The sequence below is a fragment of the Oncorhynchus mykiss genome, chromosome 11 (genome assembly GCF_057628025.1).
Source record: "Oncorhynchus mykiss isolate SJ-2025 chromosome 11, ASM5762802v1, whole genome shotgun sequence".
In the NCBI taxonomy this organism is placed as follows: Eukaryota; Metazoa; Chordata; class Actinopteri; order Salmoniformes; family Salmonidae; genus Oncorhynchus; species Oncorhynchus mykiss.
The window spans coordinates 61467501-61493206 of NC_143032.1; the positions used below are offsets into that span (position 1 = coordinate 61467501).

General features: G+C 43.5%; 2 protein-coding genes across 4 annotated transcripts in view; both read right to left on the bottom strand.

Moving 5' to 3' along the window:
* Positions 1–5966, bottom strand: part of osbp2b (oxysterol binding protein 2b) — an 82220-nt gene extending 76254 nt beyond the window's left edge. The window contains exon 1 of one of the 3 annotated variants that reach the window (XM_036935954.2): positions 5601–5966. In XM_036935954.2, the coding sequence (XP_036791849.1) occupies positions 5601–5866 (266 nt within the window). In that variant the 5' untranslated portion in view covers positions 5867–5966. The remainder of the gene's footprint in view (positions 1–5600) is intronic. The other 2 variants (XM_021621639.3, XM_090190782.1) reach the window with 2 other exon arrangements.
* A 723-nt stretch (positions 5967–6689) lies between these two features.
* On the bottom strand, positions 6690–21059 carry rasl10a (RAS-like, family 10, member A). The gene is made up of 3 exons (XM_021621640.3): positions 19965–21059; positions 11058–11182; positions 6690–9050 (listed from the first exon to the last, which is right to left on the bottom strand). Exons 1-3 carry the CDS (start codon positions 20178–20180, stop codon positions 8777–8779), a joined length of 615 nt encoding a protein of 204 aa, XP_021477315.1. The 5' UTR covers positions 20181–21059; the 3' UTR covers positions 6690–8776.
* Positions 21060–25706: the final 4647 nt, after the last annotated feature.

Consider the following 25706-nt stretch of genomic DNA (forward strand, 5'->3'; position numbering starts at 1 on the left):
ACATACAGGAATAAAGACCAGGACAAATATACAGCATGGTAAGAAGGGACCACAACAGGATACAAGAAGAGATAGGCACTACATGTCCCTTGGTGTTTTTCTCCTAAGGAGGGAGAGAGTAATGAAAACATGAGACAAGCAAACCAAGACAGAGATACTGCGGCACGTACAGTATGACATGACCTGCTGAAAGATTAAAGCTGAGGATGTTAAGTGTTTCTATTCAGCATTGTCTCTCGCACACACACACACACGGCACTGAGCCCAAGGCGGAGCCCGTTAATTTGATTAGACCACATCTTCCCTCCTCTCCAACATCTCCAGGCCAGAGCGAGCCTACGTCCGAGGAAGGCTCTGAGCTCAGTGCTGAGCAGGACTGTCCATGCCCCTCCAGCTGGCTCTTGTCTCATAACTCTTCTTGCCTCCCTTCAGGCAAGGACACAGTGTGCCAGCAGGACCAAAAACCTAACTGAGAGATGAAAACGATGCAGAACCCCCACCTAGCCGTGTAACTATCCAGTTAAAACTGGATTAATACTTCTATCTCAGAGCCAAGCTGAGATGTGCATGGGGCCGCCAGGCTGAGTGTGTGTGAGGCAGTGATAGCAGGGCTTGCATAGGGCTCCAGACGTTAATGCTTTGTAATCTTTACTAAAGCACTGTCAGATTTCCTCTCAGAGGTAAGTAAAGCTGTGATGAGAGTTAAAGCCGGAAGAAAGAGTCAATGAAGCAATACAAAATGAAAGACGTGAGGAGGGGAAAGGCCTTGTCACACATTGAAGTGAGATAATGGTGGGTGTTCACCTCACTACCTGACTGGTGATGGGAAAACAGTAAACAGACAAAGGTTGGTAGGGGAGGTGGCAGACGTGGAGTAAAAGAGAGGCAGAAAAACAAATCAAAGTTGATTGGTCACGTACATAGTTTAGCAGATGTTATAGCTGGTGCAGCAAAATGCTCGTGTTATTAGACCGGACTGCCGTTGACCAGCACAAAAACATCCTGTGGCGAACTGCATTAGCATCGAATAGCCCCCGCGAAATGCAACTTTTCAGGGAAGTTAGGAACCAATATACACAGGCAGTCAGGAAAGCCAAGGCTAGCTTTTTCAAACAGAAATTTGCATCCTGTAACACAAACTCCCAAAAGTTCTGGGACACTGTAAAGTTCATGGAGAATAATAGCACCTCTTCCAGCTGCCCACTGCACTGAGGCTAGGAAACACTGTCACCACCGATAAATCCACTATAATTGAGAATTTCAATAAGCATTTTTCTACGGCTGGCCATGCTTTCCACCTGGCTACCCCGACCCCGGTCAACAGCCCTGCACCACTCACTGCAACTTGCCCAAGCCTCCCCCATTTCTCCTTCACCCAAATCCAGATAGCTGATGTTCTGAAAGAGCGACAAAATCTGGACCCCTACAAATCAGCAGGGCTAGACGATCTGGACCTTTCTTCCTAAAATTATCTGCCAAAATGGTTGCAACCCCTATTACTAGCTTTTTCAACCTCTCTTTTGGCCAGGTCGCAATTGTAAATGAGAACTTGTTCTCAACTAGCCTACCTGGTTAAATAAAGGTGAAAAAAAATAAAAAATAATAATAAATTAGCTCCTAACAATGCGGTAAAATGTCAAACAGGTAAATTATACAGTACCAGTTAAAAGTTGGGACACAGCTGCTCATCGCATTGTAGAATAATAGTGAAGACATCAAAACTATGAAATAACACGTATGGAATCATGTAGTAACCAAAAAAGGGTATATTTGAGATTCCTGCCTTGATGACAGCTTTGTACACTCTTGGCATTCCCTCAACCAGCTTCATGAAGTAGTCACCTGGAATGCATTTCAATTAACTGGTGTGCCTTGTTAAGTTAATTTGTGGAATTTCTTTCCTTCTTAATACGAAAACAAAAACAGAGAAATGACAGTCCATCATTACTTTAAAACATTAAGGTCAGTCAATCCTGAACATTGAGAACTTTGAAAGTTTCTTCAACTCCAGTTGCACAAACCATCAAGCGCTATGATGAAACTGACTCTCATGAGGACCGCCACAGGAATCAGATTGCAGCCCAAATAAATGCTTCACAGATTTCAAGTAATAGACACATCTCAACATCAACTGATCAGAGGAGACTGCGTGAATCAGGCTTTCATGGCCAAATTTCTGAAAAGAAACCACTACTAAAGGACACCAATAATAAGAAGAGACTTGCTTGGGCCAAGAAACACAAGCAATGAACATATCCTGCCTGTTTGGTTCTGTCCGGGGGTATAGTCGGACAGGGCCACATTGTCTACCGATCCCTCCTGTCTCAGCCTCCAGTATTTATGCTGCAGCAGTTTATGTGCCGGGGGGCTAGGGTCAGTCTGTTATATCTGGAGTATTTCTCCTGTCTTATCTGGTGTCCTGTGTGAATTTAAGTATGCCCTCTTTTTTTCTCTCTCTCGGGGGACCTGAGCCCTAGGACCATGCCTCGGGACTACCTGGCCTGATGACTCCTTGCTGTCCCAGGTCCACCTGGCCGTGCTACTGCTCCAGTTTCACCTGTTCTGCCTGCGGCTATGGAACCCTGACCTGTTCACCGGACGTGCTACCTGCTACCTATCCTTCGGTCTGATGAGTCTAAATTTGAGATTTTTGGTTCCAACCGCCATGTCTTTGTGAGACGCAAAGTAGGTAAAATGCAAATGTCCAGTAACAGTTCAATTACAATGAGCGATGCAGAGAATACAGTATTTGCAGTCTGAGCAGAGATGCTGCGCCAGACCAAAGACGAGTCAATGGAGGAAGTGAAACATTACAGCTCTATAAACCTCCATAAAATGTTAAGTGGCTTAAACGCTGTGTTTCAGATCAGCTGCAGCCCAGAGATTATAGTCCATGTCCACCACTGGCCTTTGACTGCCACTAACAACTTTACATATCAAGCCCTGACTTCTCCATATCAGCACAACTCGACTGGGAAATTGAGATCCTTTGAACATCATTGGGATCAAATAAGAAAGTGGCATGGGTCAAGTAGGTAGTGGCTCACCCCTTCAGGCATAAACAATTTGCCCTGCTTTTGAAAAGGGCAACTAAAGAAAATAGGCTACAACAACTGATCGATGCATGTGACGTTCAGTAAGCTATTCTGGCATCCATCTACAACTGGCAGGTAATCAATGCTACGTAGTGATACTACAGTCGTAATATAGCCCTACATAATATGCATGTCTGACACTTTTCAAAACACAAACAAGAAAAAAGGAACTGACTGCTGCTCAGAGCAGATGAAGTGTCCATTAATGCAACGCTGGATGTTTTAACGGTACAACCTGACTTTAGCCACAGAGAGCTGTAACACACATAATGGTACAGCTGTAAGATCCTGAAGCGCTGACTGACACAGAACAACACTTCCCCTCTTTGCCTCTATAATAATGAGAAAACGGGAGATGGGATGCAGGAAGTGAAGAACAGTGTTGTGAAGACAAAGACATAGTGATGCATGCAATGCCTCCACCTCAGTCCTGCTGAGCCAACAATGTTTTACAATCATGGTGGTACATCAGAGGGAGACATCAAAGGTACAGTAGAAAACCTCCAGACATGGAGAAGACACATCATTGACATGTTAGGCGCTACTGGTTTAATTTAGAATCACTTTCAAATTCAGACAGTGACAGACAGGCAGCTTCTGTACGCAAGCGGACAAAAACAAAGCCTCCAGCCAGACGCACATAGAGAGCTCTGCCAGGCAGAGGAGACGAGGGGCATTACTCAGGTTTGCTTTTTTGGGAACCTGTGCGCTCCACTGCCTCTGTGCTCACATGTCAACAGGCTACCTTCACATCAGACAGCAGTCACCTTCCAACATTTGATTTGATTTGATTTAACCTTCATTTAACTAGGCAAGTCAGTGAAGAACAAATTCTTATTTTACAATGACGGCCTTTGCAGAGTCAAAATGACTATTAATAGAGGGAAGACTGAGGGGACAGAGTTCTTTCCTTTCACCATCAGCACAAACAAGAGTTGGACTTTGGCTCCCCTGTTTCAGTTTCCACTAACCCTTTACTCAATGGCTAAAGGACAACAGGGCTATGTGAAGGTGTGGTCGTATGCATCTTATTCTATAGCACAGTATAACGTGTTAAGTAAAGTCCACCAGGTCCCACTCCTTCAGACAGTATAAATACCTTTGATTGAGTAGACCTACTACCGGTAGTTAGTTTTGTTCTGATGAGAGAGGTAGGCTACTTGTTTCCTCCAGTGAAGTCAAAACAAAATATTTAGACTAAGTAATTGTAGGTTGATGTGACACGTTTATAGTTACACTATACATTAGCTGTCTCTGCTCTTTACAAACACCTGCTGTCATGAACCCCATCATCTGAGAGGTTTAAAAAGCCTAAACTGGTTTTAGGAGCCAATTACACTCCCCCTCTACAGCAGACACTCATGTTTCTGGATGGACCTCATTTGCAGGATCTCAGAGGAATAGACCTACTTTCTGTTATGAACCAATTAATTAACCACAGTAAAACTGGGTTGGGTGAACAACAGTTGTTACATGTGACCCACCCTCCTTCTCCATTGACTCCTCCTGTTCAGAAGGCTGCCCAGAGGAAACTTAACTCTCATTCGGAAGCACCCGAGCCACAGGTGTTTTAGTATAACACAGGTGGCAACTGTGCACTGTGTGGAGAGACGATGCTTGTCTTCTACAGGTGAATGTTGTTTTACTCCCAGGGAAAACATTTAGTGGGAGTGAAATTTGAAATGCAATAATTTGGGGTGTGTGTTGTATGTAGCTAACAAAATAACATGGGTGGCAGAAAATAACTGATGACAGAGACTAGTTAGCTAGCTATATTTGTGCTAACCTTAGCAAGCTAGCTAGCTGGACAAATCATTATTTCATATGATAGCCCAACGCTATAAAAAGGTGTAAACTGAATTCATTAACATTTCTTCCTATTAGACTGAGTTCCAACTCGTTAACATCAACAATTACTTGACAAGTCTACCTAGATCTATACCAAATCTGGTTAGCTCGCTGAGCTAGCAACTTCCAGCTAGCTCAGTCAGTGACAGCTAGGTCGTACCAGAGCCACTCGCATTATGTCAGCCTGTCTGTGTAACGTTACAGTAACTACAATGATTTGAACATTCTAGCTAATGTAGATAGCGATATATTTCGTTTTTAAAGAGTGATAGCTATCATTCCTTTGTTAGCTAAGTTTTTAAAGGTCTTGAAATCATGTTATATATTAGTTATCTGTGAAAATAGTGCCCACTGAAGTTAACACATGATGAGGCTTGTCTGAAGTCAAGAAGTTATCATAAGTATCTCCGTACCACACTGGCTAGATATCTAGTTAGCTGTCATCATAATGATTGTTTGTTTGTTTGACACTTGCAATAAAATACAATCAAAGTGTATATAGTACTAGTAGCTAGCTAGCTAGCCTGCAATTGCGGCTTATAAAAATGTATTTTAATATTATAACCCATGCTGATGCTGACATGGTTAACGTTTAATTTGACAGACAATGACACTGTAATTAGCTAGCTACACAGCAGCTAGTGACAGCATGTTTACCTGTAATACGACAGAAGGCCATTGCTGAGGACGAACCATCGGCGTTGATACCCTTTCAAATAGTTAGTCCATTTAAAAAGCCAGCCTTTGTAAGTATCCGATCCCGGGGCTGGGGCACCCGCAAGAGTGGAAACCGAGCTCTTCCCCTGGTCGCTCATCCTCCGCTCCGCCGCGGGTTGGGGTGTGCAGCCGGACAAACAAGGTACCGCGGAAAGGAATGACACTATCCTCCCCGAGCGACCACAGAGAGCGATCGCTCTCCCCATACACACTGCCGATAAGTGAGCTAAACCGGGGAGGGTCCGGACCAGAGAAAGCAAGATTAACACTCCACGCCCCTTTCACATGACCCTGGAAACCCGAGGAAGGATGAAAACTGATGCGAACTTTGCGAAGGAGGTACTGGCATGTGACGCTGGTGTCAGAAATTCCTGAAACATCAGGAGGCATGTGATTCACTACTTCTGCGATTGTTTTATTTTCTATACGAAATTAACTATCAAAAAGCAAAGACTATCTCCTTTGATAAATACTGATACAACTGGATTTTTTTTTGCTAAATAGCTGAGATATTGGAAATATTACAGACACTAAATATACCTATGTATACATGTTCAGTATCAGTAGTAATTGTGTTGTGTGAATTTTCTTAGAATTTCACTCCAGGGACCACTGTGGCTTATTTTTTACACTCAACATGCACAATTAGTCTCCACTGATGCTGACATTTAGCAGATGAAGAACAATGTGTTTACATATTTTTGGTTTCTAAGTCAAGTTTAATCAATCGGGGGTTTTTTTGACCGTGGGAAATATTTGCACGATAAATCCTGTCCCCTGGCCTATGCATTTACCAAAATAGACGCACATTTCACTAAATATATTATAACACCTTTATTCCACACGGTAGCGACATTGCCACATTTATGGTGGAATCACCTCCGGGAATGAGGAGTGGTATCACTAGTGGCAGTGTTCTGGGCAACAACTGAGTCATTGAGATGAGGGATAATCATAATGAACTATTATTAGTGTATGAATAATGAAGTGAATGAAAAAATACTGACTAAGAGACAAGAAGGCCGGTTATTGTGGGCAACACGTTTAATTTGACCATTGTCAAAAACAAAACAGCTAACACCTACTATTGAAAAAAAAGTGATGTTTCTGTTAGAAAATTTAGCCCTTGATGTTGGAACATGACACACTCACACAAACAGTCTAATTTAAATGGATGGCCATTCATGTTACTCGAGAAATTACCATTACTCTCAGATGCTACATAATCTTTCTCTTTAAGAAATCTGTCTAACTATCATTTCAGTAAAATGGAGCCTGTGCACACACACACACACACACACCTCTCACCTGCTTTTGATAGTCTCCAACATTAACCATATACAGTACACACAGGTAAATAAATTACAGCTACACAATCACACCAGTGCAATTAACCCCTGACCTGCTGGCTTGGCAGCAACAACATGCAAATCAATGATGCACATACATACGTACAATACAGGTACTCATTTTCAGTGCAAACATTGTCACAGGGTGTCTGCAATCACGTTTACCACATTCTCAAACAATATAAATATCTTGCACAATTCAGACACTGCTTTGATATTTCCAGAAAGTCTTCTGTTTGTTTGGTAGGATGCTAATATATTGGAATGCTCTGGGGGTGTATGCTCTCTTGTGTGTGGTGGTCTGGGTATATCCTAGAGCAGGGAGGTTTAATACATTCTATGTGAGGCATTCTAGACTTGTAGAGGGTGTCTGTGGTTGGATACAACTTGTCGTGCTGGTCAAGGTGCTCTGCAGCTTTATTGCCCATAATATAGTCTCTACTTCTTTCTATTCTCCTTCCATTGGCCTTCTGTTTCAGTAACCCTGCCCATCAACCTGGGCTTAACCTTACAAGCATTTTAAAACCACACCTCCTGCCTACTATCCCTGCATCACATTCAATATCTGTGCCAGACATCCCCTCTAGCTTCCTGCAGGCACCAGAGCGCCATTGATATAATGTATTCATCAGAAGCACACAGACTGAGGAAGACGGGAGGAAGGGAGGATTAAAGTCCTTCATCTTGATAGCGACAGCAGTGTTTTTCTGATGCAAGATAACCTCACATCCCCCTCTAAACAATAGACTTGAGAAGAAATGAGAAGAGGGAGTGACAGCACTATAATTTTGTACCAGCACCTCCAATCAGTGAATGTTTGTTTACCTGGAGTACAAGGACAATTCCTGAACAAGAAATGAATTGGTTTACTGTTTAGGGGGCATTTTGGAGAGCTGTGGTTTCTGGTGCTGCTACCCCTAAAAGAGGAAGTGGATGTACTAAACCAAGAGTAAGCCATCCATCTTGTTGACTCACCCACATTTACCACACAACCCCTGTAACCTAGCCTTTCCTATGGTGCATCGATCTTAGAATAATGCAATTTCAAGTATGACAGCCAGGGCATTTATCTACCCCACATGATACTGCCTCAAGTTTAAAAAAAGGAAAACTTTTAAAGAAGTTGCATTCTTTCCACTCACATGTTTGAGACTAAGCTAATATGGAGAGAATACCTAGTCGTGTCAGTAATGATACTTATTCCCACTAGATGCACACAGTCCACAAGCTCTGAGCTGTTGCCTTGCAATCTGGGGAGCTCAGAGCCACAGCTGGTGGTGTGGTGCTAATTGTTTGGGTGACCTGTGACCAGAGCTGTGGAAGTAGATGTTCTACTCCTCAAAATCCATTGACAAAACCTCTTCTTCATCCTCCTCCTCTTCCTCCTTCCTCTCAATGGGAACATTGTGACAGAACTGGGGTGTTGGTGATAAAGATGCACGTCTAGTACAGGGACCAATGTCAGTCCTAGTAGCTACAGGATCCGAGTCAGATAAACCTCATGAAAATGAGCTCAGTAAAGCAGGAGGCCTCGGGGTGTTTTCCAGCCATTTAGATCGAAGTCTTCTCTGTATAACCATTCCCCCTGAGGTGTGACTGAGGTTCCTACGGCTCTGACATAGGATGCAAGGAAGTGCTCCGGGGTGAAGTTTCCCCTAGTTATAGATCTAGGATCAGCTTCCCCTCCCTCAATCCTAACCTTTATCATTAGTGGGAAAACTGCAAAACTGGGGCAACTTCATCCTACACCGGAGGGAGTCCACTGGGTCACATGACAGTACAGCGGTTCCTCTGCAGCGCCCCTTGTAGGCGGATCCCAGGGGTGTGGTTCTGTTTCATGCCACGCCCTACAGCGATGCCCAGCAGCTCTTTGAAGAGCAGGACCACATGCCAGTTGAACTTGGCAGAGCACTCCACATAGCCACACTTCCAGGTCTTCTTGACCAGCACAGAGACGGCCCTGCGAGGCGTGAAGCGCTGGCGCTGCAGGTCTCTTTTACTGCCCACCACAAGGATGGGAACCTCACTGCTGCTACCCTCCCTACAGGGACAGGGAGAGGGATGGAGAGGGAAGACAGAAGAGGGGGGAAGGAACAGAGAGAGAGAGCACAGGGATAAAGGTGAAAAATAATTGCAATGTGATTAGCTAACAAACATGTGATCCAACAGCTACAAAGAAATCCCAGTCACATAATCCCTATTCTCCACACATCCTGTGTATAAATACAGATTTAAAGGTGACTGCATTGATGAAGAGTCTCCTGGTCTGTGAGTAAGTGATCCTTCTCCCCCTCCCCCTCTTCTTCCAGAGAGGGCAATGGGTGTTTGTGTGAGGATTCTGCAGTATGAGTGTTTCTGTACATGTCAGGGCTTGTGTAGTGTCTACCCACAGCCACAGTGTGTGTGTGTGTGTGTGTGTGTGTGTGTGTGTAAATGCCACTATAAAACAATGTGATGTGTGTGTTCTGATTCCTCTGACTGTGTTGGAGGTGTGTGGGGGTGGATCAGAGCTTTGGGGCCCTAGGGGCCTCCCTCCACACTCTGTATTGACAGAGACTAAATGTGGAGGGAAATGCTTCTCACAGCACATTGGATTGTGAAGCTGTATGGCAGGCTGCAAGCTGGGCTAAAGCAGTGATGACTCAAGTGAGGCCGACTGTAACGCTATTGTATACAATAAGCTCAGATTTGCTGCTAGCAGGTTGAGTTGCAAATGTAATGATTCAAGAAAGAACACAGACATACACACATACATATAAATACCCACTCCCCTAAACACAAACAGATTCATAAAAAGACAATGTTTAAAACAAAATAAGAATACAAAGGGAAACGGACACTAGTGAAACACCTTGACCTACAAAAAATTCTCAATTTCACTTCAGGATTTATATATCCAAGATTAACCTGCATCTAATTGAGATGTGATGATATCTTCTGGTGGACATAACTTAACACTTCCATATAAACTCAGTCCGAACTAGCTACTTGTACTGAGAGGTTGAAATTCAACTTTGTAATGAGGCTGTGGGGTGACATAAAACCAACCCCATTAATCCCAACACCAAGCAGGCATCTGCTACCCTCTCAAATACCCATCCAGGCCTGAAGGTCTCTGGAGCAGCGGTTTAGAAGAGTATGTCTGTGTGTTTGTATGAGCTGTCACAGTCTTCATTACATCAAAGGAAGACAGCTATGTGCTTTTGGGCAGAAATAAAACACAGCCAAAAAACTGACAGCGCAGGGATTCTGGGTGAGGGAGAATGTTTGCGGGTGTGAGAGAGTGTGCAGTATGTGCGTGTTTGTTTTGGAGTGATTTGAGTAAGCAGCAGAAGAAAGACAGGGGCAATTCCTCCCAGGCATCTCCCATCCTTCTAGCCCACACAAATCCCAATAACCTGCACCTGGATGTCCCCTACTCCATTATTCCGATTTATTCACCAGGAAACTCATCCATCCATCTTCCCTATCTCTCTCACCATGTCCCTATGTCAATCAACCAGACAGTCAGTCAGCCAGTCAGTCAGTCATCTAGTCAGCCAGACAGACAGTCACCCAGTCAATCAGCAATTATCCAGGACAGATCAGGACAGCCAGTCAGACTATCCAGGACAGATCAGGCCATCCTGGCAGGTCATCCAGTCAGCCAGACAGACAGTCAGACAGCTTGCTAGCCAGTCAGACTATCCAGGACAGATCAGGACAGCCTGGCAGGTCATCTAGCTTTTCACACCTGCAGCTCAGGAGGGGAAAGACTAGTACATGTGAAAGGGATGGTGCACTGCAGTTTAAAGGCAGGTCACGTCACAGAGCTGCAAAGATGTGAACCTCTTTAGAGCTCAACAAATGAGGGCCATTCATTCCCCTATCAATATGCAAATGAATTCAGGTGCAGAGACCTGCAGTCGGAATGACAGATGTCTTTTGTCCTTTTTCTCTTTTACATACAGTACATGACTGCTGGTCTTCTGTGGCCATTGATGGGTCTCTCCACAGGTGTTTTACCTAATTGGTCCATATTTGTCACTGTGTTGTGGTTTTCCCTTACCTGTGCTCCATGATCTGCTGGCGGATCATCTTGACGTACTCAAAGCTCTCCACACAGCAGATGTCATAGACCAGGATGTACGCGTTGGCATTACGCACCCCTCTGCAGCGTAGGTCCAGCCACTCCTGACAGAGAGAGAGAGAGAGAGAGACAGACATCACTCACCCACTACAGACGCACAAAGATCCAAAAATAGGAAGGATATCGAAGGCATATTGTTTCACTTGTCACTGACTTGACAAGTGAAACAGAATTTTAAATGATTTATATTTCAAGACCCAATATAACATCTTCAAATGGCATGTATTCTGCTCCTATATCTCCCATGAAACAGTGAGGCTTGTGAGGACAGGAGTTCTTTTAGCAGGTTTCTGAAACAGAGGTAGCCACAGATCACATCCAATTATTCAAAAGCTGTCAGGAAGTTTTGTCCTCTTCATTTCGGTTGAAATTGAAATAGCGTAGAGTCAAATAGATTTTTAAGACAACTTTGAGTCAGTCAGAGTGATAGCCCAGGTGTAATTTGAATTGAACCTTTATTTAACTAGGAAAGTCAGTTAAGAAGGAATTCGTTGTCTGACTCTACCTGGCGTGTGTATAATGCAGGTACAGTACAGTTCTCTGGGCTACACATGGCTGAGGTCAGAAACAGAGAAACAGAGCACTGGCAGAGGGCCAGTCTCCTGTCAAGCGTAACACTTGGAACACATCAGTCCCACAGCGCTACACTGTTCAGCCCTGCTGTACGCAATGACGGGAGGGCAAATAGCTGACAGATGAATGGTAATGATTTGCTAACAATAATTAAAACACACAGCACAATGGGAGTGATTTGCTACAGCCATTAGGGTAATTGCTTCAGCCATGACACAGTGACCCAATCTCCTCCCTCCCGCTCTCTGATTTTCTCTCACACACACTTTCCCTCACTCACTCTCTCTCTCTCACTCTCTATGTCGTCAGCTCTACCTACGTGAGCTGAATCTATAAGGAGTTCTGTTAGCTGGGGGAGGGAGAGAAAAAGGGAAGAGAGTGATTGGGGAGGGATGGATGGAAGGAGAAAACAGAGAGAGAGAAGCAGAGAGATTAAAGAGCAGCAGGTGGATGGACAGGAAGGAAGTGGGAGGGAAGGGTAGAGCGATGGAAGGACCAACAGGGTGTGAACATAAGCCCTGGCCTGAGCCCCACCAGGCTGACAGGCAGTGGGTGGAGGAGTGGGCGAGGTGGCAGAGGGCACAAGCATTCTCCTTCACTCACCTCCAACACCAGCATTCTGAACAGAGTGAGAAATCAATACGGCAAGAAGAGCTGAATGTCATTGCAGTAATGAGAATCAACAGGACAACACTGGAGGAGTAATCTAAATGTATTTATTCTGTAGATAAGTCTAAACAGGGAGCTTGTCAATAAGTAATTTTGGTGGTGAATCAGATGTAAACTGACGAGACGAGAGCGAGAGAGTGTGTGTGTGTGTGTGTTTTAATTATTGTTAGCAAATCATTGCCATTCATCTGTCAGCTGTTTGCCCTCCCGTCATTGCGTACAGCAGGGCTGAACAGTGTAGCGCTGTGGGACTGATGTGTTCCAAGTGTTACGCTTGACAGGAGACTGGCCCTCTGCCAGTGCTCTGTTTCTCTGTTTCTGACCTCAGCAATGTGTAGCCCAGAGAACTGTACTGGACCTGCATTATGCACTAAACGCGAGTCAGACAACATGTTTTATGGCTTCAGTCTGGTTTACCGTAGGCTATCTGACTGACTCAAAGTTGTCTTAAAGGCCAACACTACAGTTCAAAAGTTTGGGATCACTTAGAAATGTCCTTGTTTTCCATGAAAACATACATGAAATGAGTTGCAAAAATGAATAGGAAATATAGTTAAGACATTGAAAAGGTTATAAATAATGATTTTGATTCAAAGAATAATTGTGTCCTTCAAACTTTGCTTTCTCTAAAGAATCCTCCATTTGTAGCAATTACAGCCTTGCAGACCTTTGTCATTCTAGCTGTCAATTTGTTGAGATAATCTGAAGAGATTTCACCCCATGCTTCCTGAAGCACCTCCCACAAGTTGGATTGGCTTGATGGGCACTTCTTACATACCATACGGTCAAGCTGCTCCCACAACAGCTCAACAAGGTTGAGATCCATTGAGAGTGCTGGCCACTCCTATGTCCAGTGTCTGTGTTCTTTTGCCCATGTTAATCTTTCATTTTTATTGGCCAGTCTGAGATATGGCTTTTTCTTTGCAACTCTGCCTAGAAGGCCAGCATCCCGGAGTCGCCTCTTCACTGTTGACGTTGAGACTGATGTTTTGCGAATACTATTTAATGAAGCTACCAGTTGAGGACTTGTGAGGCGTCTGTTTCTCAAACTATACACTCTAATGTACTTGTCCTCTTGCTCAGTTGTGCACCGGGGCCTCCCACTCCTCTTCTATTCTGGTTAGAGCCAGTTTGCTCTGTTCTGTAAAGGGAGTTGTACACAGCGTTGTATGAGAACTTCAGTTTCTTGGCCATTTCTCGCATGGAATAGCCTTGATTTGTCAGAACAAGAATATACTGATGAGTGTCAGAAGAAAGTTCTTTGTTTCTGGTCATTTTGAGTCTGTAATCAAACCCACAAATGCTGATGCTCCAGATACTCAACCAGTCTAAAGGCCAGTTTTATTGCTTCTTTAACCTAATTGCAAAAGGGTTTTCTAATGATCAATTAGCCTTTTAAAATTATAAACTTGGAATAGCTAACACAAATGCCATTTGAACACAGAAGTGATGGTTGCTGATAATGAGCCTCTGTACGCCTATGTAGATATTCCATTAAAAATAATCTGTTTCCAGCAACAAAAGTAATTTACAACATTAACAATGTCTACATTATATTTCTGATAAATTTGATGTTATTTTAATGGACAAAAAATGTGCTTTTCTTTCAAAAACAAGGACATTTCTAAGTGACCCCAAACTTTTGAACGGTAGTGTATTTCACTCTACACAATTTCACTCACTCTCTCACCAGCACTACCTGCTTGAGTTTAATCTAAAAGTGGTTCTGTTAGCTGGGGGAGGGAGAAGGAGAGATGGAGAAAGAGGGGGAGGGAGAGAGAAAGTGAAGAGAGTGATTGGGGAGGGATGGATGGAAGGAGAAAACAGAGAGAGAGAAGCGGAGAGATTAAAGAGCAGCAGGTGGATGGACAGGAAGGAAGTGGGAGGGAAGGGTAGAGCGATGGAAGGACCAACAGGGTGTGAACATAAGCCCTGGCCTGAGCCCCACCAGGCTGACAGGCAGTGGGTGGAGGAGTGGGCGAGGTGGCAGAGGGCACAAGCATTCTCCTTCACTCACCTCCAACACCAGCATTCTGAACAGAGTGAGAAATCAATACGGCAAGAAGAGCTGAATGTCATTGCAGTAATGAGAATCAACAGGACAACACTGGAGGAGTAATCTAAATGTATTTATTCTGTAGATAAGTCTAAACAGGGAGTTTGTTAATAAGTCATTTTGGTGGGGAATCGGATGCTGTAATGGGGCAGAATATGAGAGCAGATAGGGATCAATGTGAGCTGTAATGATGACAATGGTAACATACCCATGTCGACAAGGAATAATAGCCTTTATTTAATTTAGAGGGATTTTCGGCATCACTGCGTTTGTGTGTGTGAGAGCGAGGGAGGGAGGGAGAGTCTCACACATACAGTAGGTCTGAAACATAATGAGGGCGATCAGCCATGGAGGCAAGCAATGTGGCACTGAGATCATTACACACAAAGGTGGGAGAGAGTGAGAGAATGAGGAGGAAGAGAAGGGAGGACAGCAAAATACATAATGGTTAACAGTGAAAAGAATGTACGTAGGGAGATTCAGTTCTATACATTTTTGCTGCTATTGCCTTTTCTCCCTGTGGGTTTATTCAATAGTTTTCCAGGGGAAATTAGGGCATTCCTCTGCCATCTCTCCTCTTTCTGCCTCAGTTTTTTCTGCTCCCCCCCCACCCCCCCCCAATTTTCTATCCATCAATTCCTATTTCCAGATTATTAACTCACTTTACTGTTTAAGCAGTACACATGATCACATCCCTCACTATCTACAGTAGGTGTGTTAAATGCACCCCCATCTCTCTGTGGGCTAAAAATAGAGGTTGCATCCTCGGCTCATATCTCTTTGTCATCCAAGTACTATTTTTTATGTGGAGGTGGAGCTCTGTACACAGAAACGATGGCAACACTGCGGCTTGTAAACTCACTATTCCACCTTCTCACACCTGTAGGACAGAGAAGAGAACAACAGAGAAAGAGAGAAAAGAGGACGTGGAAAGGAGCTATATAAAGTAACCACACATGGAAATTGTGTGTGCGAGTGTGCGTTTATGTGTGTGCGTGCACAGGTGTGTGTGTTTATGTGTTCTCCAGTTGGCTCTTTGAAAACTATTAAAACTCGCAGCTTAGCCTGCTCCCTTCAAGTGCCAAACAGAGCAGGTTTCCCTGACAACCCAGGTCCTTGGTCACTTTTGTACCAGGATGTGAGGGAGCTGGCATCCCACTGCTCCCAAAGACAGTAATGGTGTCCAATCACAGCTCATCCAGAGAGAAGAGAGCATGGTCATGAAGGGTTATACCTGAAGACATACCTCAGACACTATTCTGTCCCTTTGGGATTGAGCTTCTCAGGACTCATTGAGGTACTGTTCACAAGGGAGACAGACCCACATTACATCTGTGAGTGTTCGCGGGGTTTATTAGGGTTTAAGATGGCATTGATCTGTTGTCTCCTCCAGCTGCCGTACTCTGATGATAGCGCCAGCCTTTTAATACACACACATCACCTGCTCTGCTAGTCTGTGTGACAGAGCCTATCTGCAGAGGCTGACAAAGGGCCAAGAGAGCGTTTTCTGACAATATTTCTGATTCATCTGATGTAATGAACAGTAAAATAGATGCATTGTACACTCAGTTGCCAGTTTATTAGGTACACGCATCTAGTACCGGGTCGGATAAGGCAATGTATTTCCACTCCTCAATTTGTCTAGTGTTGGTGATCGAGTTCCCACTGGAGCCACTTCTTCTTGTTTTTAGCTGATAGGAGTTGAACCCGGGGGGGTCATCTGCTGCAATAGCCCATCCGTGACCAGGATGGGTTGTGCATTTTGTAGAGGCCGTTCTGCACACCAGTTGTGCTCTGCTGTTATTTGCCATTCCGTGTTGCCATTTGATTAGCTGTTCAGGAATCTTATGGCTTGGAGGTAGAAGCTGTTAAGATGCCTTTTGGACCTAGACGTGGTGCTCCGATACCCACTTGCCGCGCAGTAGCAGAGAGAACAGTCTATGGCTAGGGTGGCTGGAGTTTTTTGTTTGTCACACCATTCTCTGTAAACCCTAGACACTGTCGTGCGTGAAAATCCCAGGAGGCTGGACGTTTCTGAGATACTGGAACCGACGCGCCTAGCAAAGACGATCATACCACACTCAAAGTTGCAAACAGTAATTTAATGCCTCGATGCCTGTCTGCCTGCTTTATATAGCAAACTCACTGTCTGTAGGAGCGAACGGGATGGTGTATCTAATAAAATTAGTATACATTATCATAGTAGGAGAGAGAGAAGCAAATAGAAACAGAGAGAGAGAGACACGAGAGCGAGACGAGAGAGAGACGAGTGATAGAGCGAGAGAGCATTATGTGTGGAAGTCATGGTGATATGATACAATATCAGAAGATGAATAAATCTGAATGGGATCCACTGTAAGGCTTAAGTCCATCTGTCATCACATCCTATCGATAAACTGTGACAGATGCTCTGGGAATGCAAACAGCAACAAATTAAAACAGACAGCAGCCCCGCCAGAACATCAATGATTGTTACCATCCCCAAAGTTAAATAATGAAGTGTCGTCTGCCCTGCCTGCCTAAAGAGACCTAAACAAGTAAAACATTCTGAGTCTAAATGATGGACCAGAGCCAAAGTACAAGTACTACGTCCTTTATTGCATGCACTTACCTAACAGAAACCTGGGCCCCTTCCATAAACATGGAGACATACTGACGCACATCACTTTATCCACCATCTTCCTCCCCAGGTACCATGTGGGGGAAGAGGAACCGCATTTAGTGAATCTGGATTTCTATGGTGGCCATTAGACTCTTTCTAACCTATCTAATAGGCTGCAGCAGCTCCACTCTCATCTCTATTAGTCTCTCTATTCCCTCAAGGCCTTCAGCAGGGCACTGTGCTTTAATCCAATCAGCTCCAAATAAAATGAGAGTAAATCTCAAATCGGGTCTCTGGGTCTGTTCTTGTTCCAGAGCGCTCTGTCCTGTGATGTTGGTCCAGACAGCCTCCCCTCTGCAGACCACCATGGGCCTCCTGGCTCATTAAATATGGAAGTAAAAGAGGAGCGCGCTCACTCGGAGTGGAGAGCGGGAATGCCTCACCACCCCTGTCACAGCCAGTAAAGGAAGACCAAATAGTGTGGTTCAGAGGCTGGGCTACAGAACAGAACACAGAGGACAAGAGTAAGAGATGCTAAGGCTTCTGCTCTCAGAGCCATTCCTGAGGAAATGAACCATGACAAATCTGCCTGATAGCAGTGCCCTTGTTGCACTCAACTAATGATTCCCTGGTCCTGTTTGGCTCAGTGGTAGAGCATGGTGCTTGCAACGCAAGGGTTGTGGGTTCAATTCCCACGGGTGGACCAGTATGAAAAATATGAAAATGTATGCACTCACTACTGTAAGTTGCTCTGGAAAAGAGCATCTGCTAAATTACATAAATGTACCTAAGTAGAGGTGTTGGTTAGATACTGTATGCCGATATCTTAAACTGCTGTCTGAAGAGGTTGAGGCTGTTATGTACATATTCCTACCGTTCAACCAAGGCCAGAAATTCTCCATTTAAGTATTCAACTGTTGAAAGATATAACTAATCTATATGCAGACATATTGAATCATGGTGCTGTAACGTGTGAAAGGAAAGCACAATGCTCATGCAGCATTATATATGTAGGAATCAGAGAACAGATGTGCAATTTACACTTTATGTGATGAGGCGTCTGGGGATGTACTGTACACAGACACAAACACACCTTGCAGACTCTATAATGTGATCCATCCTGTCTTCTTCCTGCTGTTTGCACTTGCCATACTGCTCTAATGATGGCTAAGAGGCATTTAGCTGAAGAAAGAGCAAAGAAAATCAGATTGATTGTGTTGAGGTGCTCCACTCCACAGATTGGAGACAATGAAGCACACTGCAGACCTTTTATCACATACAAAGAGACAGCTGTCATATTCTCCTCTTTTCTTTCTCTCTCCTGTAAATGGCTAGAATCCTGAATTCTCCCCTACATTCCTGATGGCTCTGTCTGGCGGTGCCTGGCTGGGTTGAGGCTGTCTACTCTTCAGTGTGTTGGATCTTCTGTTTACAGGAAGCACAGTGCATGCCCACTTTGAATTCAGAGGGCTTTCTGTTTGGCTGCATGGCCTGATCTCTCCTCCATGGCCTGATCTCAATTTCTCAGTGGCACCACAACTGTCCAAAAAATACAGTTGTTGCAATGGAGCCGAAAGGCCGCAACGCGTTCCCTCAGCCAATGACAAAAGCCTGGCAACTATCAGTAATATCTGTGTTTCATGCCAGTCCCAGCCAGCTCTCCCAGCCAGCTCCATAGTAACCTTGGAGAACCCCATCTGGAGCCCCAGCAGCCAGGTCCAGGGAGGGAACAACAGACATGGTTCCTGTGGACCGGTGAGGAGGTCAAGATTGGTGTGTGAGGGTGTCATTAGACATTCAGAAACACCCTTAAGCATGAATACAAGCATGTATGCACACACACACACTAATATATGCATGTGTGTATGTCACTCATTTAAGGTGAGGACAAGGAGATACAGAGAGAGCAGGAGACTGGTGCAAGTGCTGTCTGAAAGTAGAACAGCTTTGAGAAAATAGATTGAATTGCTCAAACCACTGGCTGTCAGTGGAAAAAGCTGCAACTACTGGATGGTGTTTCATCTGACATTAGCTGCTCTTGCCAGGGCATGTATATGGAGATGCAGCTTACTGTAGGTCACTAAGAGAATCTCCATTTTGGTTTTTACTCATTTAATGCATTGGTCATTATGTTGGAGCCTGCTGTGTTTTTAGCAGCAGTAAGTTCAACCATTTGCCATCGATTCAGAGTTTATGATTCAATGTGGAATTGTAGCACTTACTGCCACTCCAAACACTAGAATGCTACTTGATGGGCTGTGAATCTGTGTGCCAGCTCTAACAAAGTCAAAGCACATGTGCTTCCAGTTCCCTCCTCTGATAAGAGCACACATCACTCCCCTCAGCCAGGCAGACAGTCTCCATCACCCCAGCCAGGTTCAGGTGCCATGAGGCAGGGCAGCTGAGTGTCCTCTGGTAGTGGGTCTAGGAGCAAATAGCCAATAATGACTTACTTATGGAGTCATAGAGGCAGAACATATGGATCAATTCAACATGACATAAACATCCCTCCTTTTGCCTGAGGGTGGCAATATAATGCAGTGAGGAGCCCAGAGAGAGAGTGTGTGTGCTTGCGTGCGTGTGTTTTAAAACACCAAATACATAAAGTAGCCTATAGCCTAGGCTTACCACTGAAGTAATACATCAGGTCTCCATAGAAACTACTGCTCTAAGGGGCATCTGATTAAGAAAAAACGGATGTATTTTGAAGAAGCGCGCGATGGTCATTTTCCAGGGCTCTAACTATTAGCGAGAGGCCAAATAGGTTCTGATAACCTAAAGGTAAGTTAAAGACAATGAGGCAAACCCTTACCACATCTCGAAATTATACCATTAAAGCCTAGGATGTATTTTGAGCCCAATAAGAGAATGCTAATATCTTTCCTATAAGTGAAAAACCCAAATAGAAAGTAACTTTCTATCTTACCTGGCTCGAGCTTGAGGGGAATGACGAAATTGGCGGGACATCCAAAATCTTCAGGTCGTACATGTTACCGTTCAAAATGACAGAGGGTCTGTACACATACCTGGTTCGGGTTGGAGTGTAAACCTCTGAGAAGTCATTATAAATAAATTGACGGATTATGGAAGTTTTCCCGACTCCGGGAGCTCCGATAACAGCGATACTTAGCGTCTCCACCATTCCTGGAACATCAGCACCATGGACAGCGACCAAACAATTTGCAACTCAACAAAGATTATCCTAGCAGCGGTCGTTTCCAGGAAATATTGCTGCTGCTGCTGTTCCGACACAGATCAAAGCCAACAGTTATTTTTACGTTGAACACTTTTTGCTTGCTGCGGCCCAAAAATGTAGATTTTGCTAAACCTTATAATTAGGTAAAGAAAGGTCGAAACAGTCATCCGTCGTCAATGTTTTTAAATTCATTGATGGTTATGTTTGCTGTTATCCAATCTCTCTCACATCGAAACACAAATAACGTCACTTGAGTTTATTTCGTTTAATAGTCCTAAGAAAAATCAATCACTCCAAGATTCAATACCGGGGAGGGGGTTTTCGCAACGTCTCCGCATTCCATAGGGAGAAACGTATGCTAATATTCTGGGGAACAACCCCCCGCGCCCTCGTCCCCTAGGAGGGAGCGCAAAGTCCGTCCTCGGAATTTCCACAGGGACATAATCTCACTCACTGTTTGAATTATCTCAACATTAACGAGCCCATTATTGCTTTTCTTACGGATCTTCAGTCTGTACAGTTATTCTATCCGCACCTCTTACTCGTCTCCAGCCGATGCACCAATACGACTGACTCCTTGCGCTCACCAAAGCCTTGGAGAGGCACGCTAACTCAGCAGCCCCGTATCTACAGATAGATTTCCACGTGCTCCAGAATGAGCATATTCTGCTCTTCACGACGTAAGAAGGCACAGCTGATAATTTAGATGAAACGATCCCAAAACAGAGACAAGCGACCAACTGCTGCATAGGCATCAAATGAATGTATCTCCCCTGTTCACTGGCGTGTCTGTCGGTATGGTGCGCGTTCCTTGTGTGTGTGCGTACGTGCGTGAGTGGATGTGTATGCTTTTGTCATCTTTTAACGTTTATGTGCGTGTTAATCATGACAGTCGTGCCCAGGTTTTGTGTAATGAGCTACTATTTAGAGGTCAAATACCTGAAATGGAACCACGAATGATGTAACCTATCACACAAAATGCACATTGACGTGTCGACCAAATTAATATTTCAATTTTTCCTCCTGGACACAGAATCCTCAAAAGGAGGCTCCCATGGAGACAGAATGCTGCATTTACACTTCCTTAAAGCGCAAGGCTGACGCACAACTGATTGTGTTCCTAAAGCTAAGGGATTGATGAAGGATGGCTCCCTATCAATAGCAATACCTTGAGTGGCAATTAAGGTTTCACATATGATTAATTATACTACACTATTAATGTTGCAAAGCCTGTGTGCTTACTTGCTCCTAAAACAATGGTCATACAATGAATGCTTATCTTGCTCTTTCCTATTCAATTGCGACATCTAGACTACCTGTCTCAAGAGCTCTGTGTGTACTCATTAGCTATGGTCAAGCAATAATGACATGTTTAGCCTACATAAAACCCTGCGTCATCACCATTTGTTTGTCTGTATGATTTCATCAAAACGAGCGGGGAGAGTGACGACAACCTGCTGCCATTCCAGTGATGGACGCAGTCAGAGTGAGAGACTGACTAAATGGGTGATATGAGCGCAGTGTGCTCTTGTCGCATTGACCAATTTTAACTCACCCTCACCTCACTGTTATAAGCAAACCGTTTAAAAATATATTTTGAGAGGTCGGTTGCAATCCAAACAATATAGTGAGGTTAATGTAAAGCCCCAATTATGTCAAGGTCATGCAATCACATCAGTCAAGGTATGTCGATCAACCTACACGTATTGGCATGCCAAAACAGTTCCTCACAATTACCACAAGACTATGAATGTGTCCAACAATCTGTGCAATCAATAGAAATTCATGCTGCAGCACGTCTTTTAAAGTTCATGTGCATCAATGTTTTTATTATTCTGGAACTTCATTGGATTCGCAGAAGTCCTACCTGGTGACAGGTGTAACAGAATATTAACTTTCCTCCTTATAAATAACGCAGTTCTCGATATGGTGAGTTGTTAGCACCCCCTGTTGGTTAAGGTTCATCCACCCTTCTGGCCATCAGTGTTCCTCAAGAGTGAGCTGGGCTTTCTTTTGGATCCTGAGCAGAAACAATGATATTTTTGGGTCACAAGAACACCATCAAAGCATTAGTTACGTCAAAGTAAAAAATAATAGGGACCACTGCTTCACATGTCCTCATTCATTGACACTGAGTGGTGTGTGGATGACAGCCATAGAGAAGATTGCATGTTACTGTCATCTAGAGCCTCTATTCAATACTTTGAGCTAAAGCCCAATTGAAATTTATAGGCAATGTTCCCGCGTTAGAGGAGACTGCATTCACGTTAAACCCTGCATATGTCCGCTAGATCGCATAATACCTTTCCATTTCTATTACGCAATCTGTAACACTTCAGCGATACAGACTGAATGGAACCATAGGTCTGGCACCACTCCACTGAGGGCATACCTCATACTGATGATATCAGAACCACAATATTAGACAACCTGATAACATTGCAGTTTAGGAAACACACAAAGCAGCTATGATGTTAAGGGAGGTTTTATTCCATTATAAAAAAGCATCGTGTTTTTGTTAGGCACTGAACTGCAACAATGTGTGTTTTATAAACCTTAAACACACACACAGTGAGGATGAAGTCATTATTAGTGATCTAGTCCTCAGTAAGCTACACACGGTGTGGAGAGATAATGAAACAGTGATCAGTGCTGACTCCAGATCAGCTCATAATTGCCACTCCAGCTGCACTGCTCCGATAACCAGTGGTGTAGTGCTGTTTTTGTAGGTGAGGGAGCGCAATTTATTTTAAATTAACATCCTCAATCAAAGAGTTGTACCAACAGATGTAGCCTATTATTGAATAGCCTGTCATTATAGAATATGCATAAAATGCATCCTCCAGTTGAATACCCTCAAACACCAAGCTAAGCATACCTAATTTCAAAATAGGCCATCATCACTGTCAATTGTGAATGAGGTAGTTTGGAACTCGGTAGTGAGTGTTGCAACCGAGGACAGATGATTTTTACGTGCTTCACGCTTCACACTCGGCGCTTACGTTCTGTGAGCTTGTGTGGCCTACCACTTCGAGGCTGAGCCAACGTTGCTCCTAGACAAACTAACTTGTTGAAAAGGTGGCACCCTATGACTGTGCAACGTTGAAAGTCACTGAGCTCTTCAGTAAGGTCATTCTACTGCCAATGTTTGTCCATGGAGATTGCATGGCTGTGTGCTCGATTGTATACACCTGTTAGCAGTAGCGATTTTAGCATGTAAATCTCGGTGTGGCAAAATAAAATAAAATAAAATGTAGATACATGCCAGCAAAGCCACTACACAACAACACAATAATTGGACTATAACGGTGACCACAAACTGTTAGGGCCTACATAAAGCTGTCCCAACAGCAGAGTCCCAACACCTTACCACTGCTACACCTGGCTATCAGCAGAGCCGTGTCTGGCAGCGAAACAGTTAATTCAGCCTCATTTACTGCCTTTTAAACAAACATGGCTGACTTGCTTAAACAAATGTGACGATTGAGATGTACACACTATGGCATAAGGGGATGACGAGCAGATAAGAGGCAATCTGTAATTTCGAACTAGGCTGGACGTAGTCAATATAACTATTTGTTCAGCACTTTTGAAATTTACAGCGACAGAACATGGCAATTCTTACTGGATTCTCCATGCACACCAAGTCAGAACTGTGAGAAATAAAGGGGGCATATAAAACAAACAATGAAAGTTCTTACAATATTCAATGATGACATTTCTCTAAATCAGGCTATAGGCTACAAGTGCACCACCAAGTCAGAACAGTTTACTAAATTATGAGGAGAAAAGGGACCAAATTATTAGGGTGAGACACGTGGGCTACTAACAGCTTACTACACAACATACACTTAATATTACTTTCTTAGCTACAATCTCCCTGGGATATTACATCATTTATGTAGCACAATACAATACATTTTTGGACACACCTTATGGATTTCCTCTTATCCACTCGTCATCCCCTTATGCCATAGTTTGTACATCTCAATTGTCAGTAGAAACCGCATTTGTTTAAGCAAAACAGCCATGTTTGTTTAAAAGGCAGCAAATGAGGCAGAATTAAATGTTTTGCTGCCAGACAAGGTTCCGCTAATAGTCAGGTGTAACAGTGGTAAGGTGTTGAGACAGCTTTATGTAGGCCCTAACAGTTTGTGGGCACTGTTATAGTCCAATTAATGTATGGCTTAGTGTTGTTTTGTGTAGTGGCTTTGCCGGCATGCATCTAAAAAAAAAAACAAATTGGGGGAGTTTGCCCCACCAAGATTTACATGCTCAAATCGCCACTGGAAAGGAGAACAGCACCCGGTTTGTTTGTGTAGCATCTGAATGCAAGAGCAAATTGTTTTTGCGTCGTAGAGGACCGAAATTGTTTTAGGTTGTGGCACTCAAGTGAGAGTGTGACTCATTGTGGAAAAAAGGCACCAGGAAAGAAACTTGGATGTCGCTCTGGTGTTCACTAGCAATTTTACCTCTGTTGCATGTTTCCATTTCCTGCAGGTACCCATTCTCCTGCATGCCAGCCTCCCTTTATGTTTCATTCATGACTCAAATGGCCTTGTTAATTGTAAGGACTGTAAAATAATGCTGTGCTTTTGGAATTGTTCCCATTCTGACTCTTTATGTTATAGACAATATGCTAGTTGAAAGTAGAAATTGTAGTTGTAAAATCTAATAATTGTTATATGCCTTACTTGTTTCACATTTTGTAATTCCAGTTGGATTTTGATGAAAGTAGCCTTGAAATGAATATTGTATAATGTTATGGTTATGATAGAGATTTAAACGTGTCTTCATTTTCAGGTTTGAAGGAGGTTTGAATGAGGAAATGTATTCCCCTATGATTAGTTAGTTTTATTATATCACTTGTTTTCGTCTTTCCTTATATGTAATAGTGAATGCCATGTGTCATTTGTTTTGGTGCAGATGTGTTTGATCATTGAACATCCCATAGAATGAGAAAATTCCATTAGTCACTAAAAGGTCTGTAACCAATTCACAGTAAAAGGTACTTATATTCTGATTTTAGATGATCAATCCTTACAAAACAAGGAAGAGTCAATATCCTCCAAGCTTTTATCTATCATTCTTTAGAAAGTTTGGTTTGGGAGAAAAGCATCGATTTTCATATAAGACACATTTTCACGTTTTTCTTGACCGATTACAATTTGATTGATGTGTTGCTATTGTATGTCATATCAATTGAAAGAGATGTTTTTCAGCTTTTAAAATATGTATCATGTTTTCATATAAGGTTTAACACCAGCAAATTATTCTAATTTATGCACACAGAGGTCATGATTCAGTAAAAAAATGTACAATTCCCACCAGGCAGGAAAGGGTTATTAATGACAGTTATGACAGGGTTATTTGTCATTATGAAGCATTTAACATTGAACTTAAACCCTGCACGAATCATGGATCTTGGAGGTCTGGGAAAATGCGCTGTAAGTGTAACTATGCCTACATAAC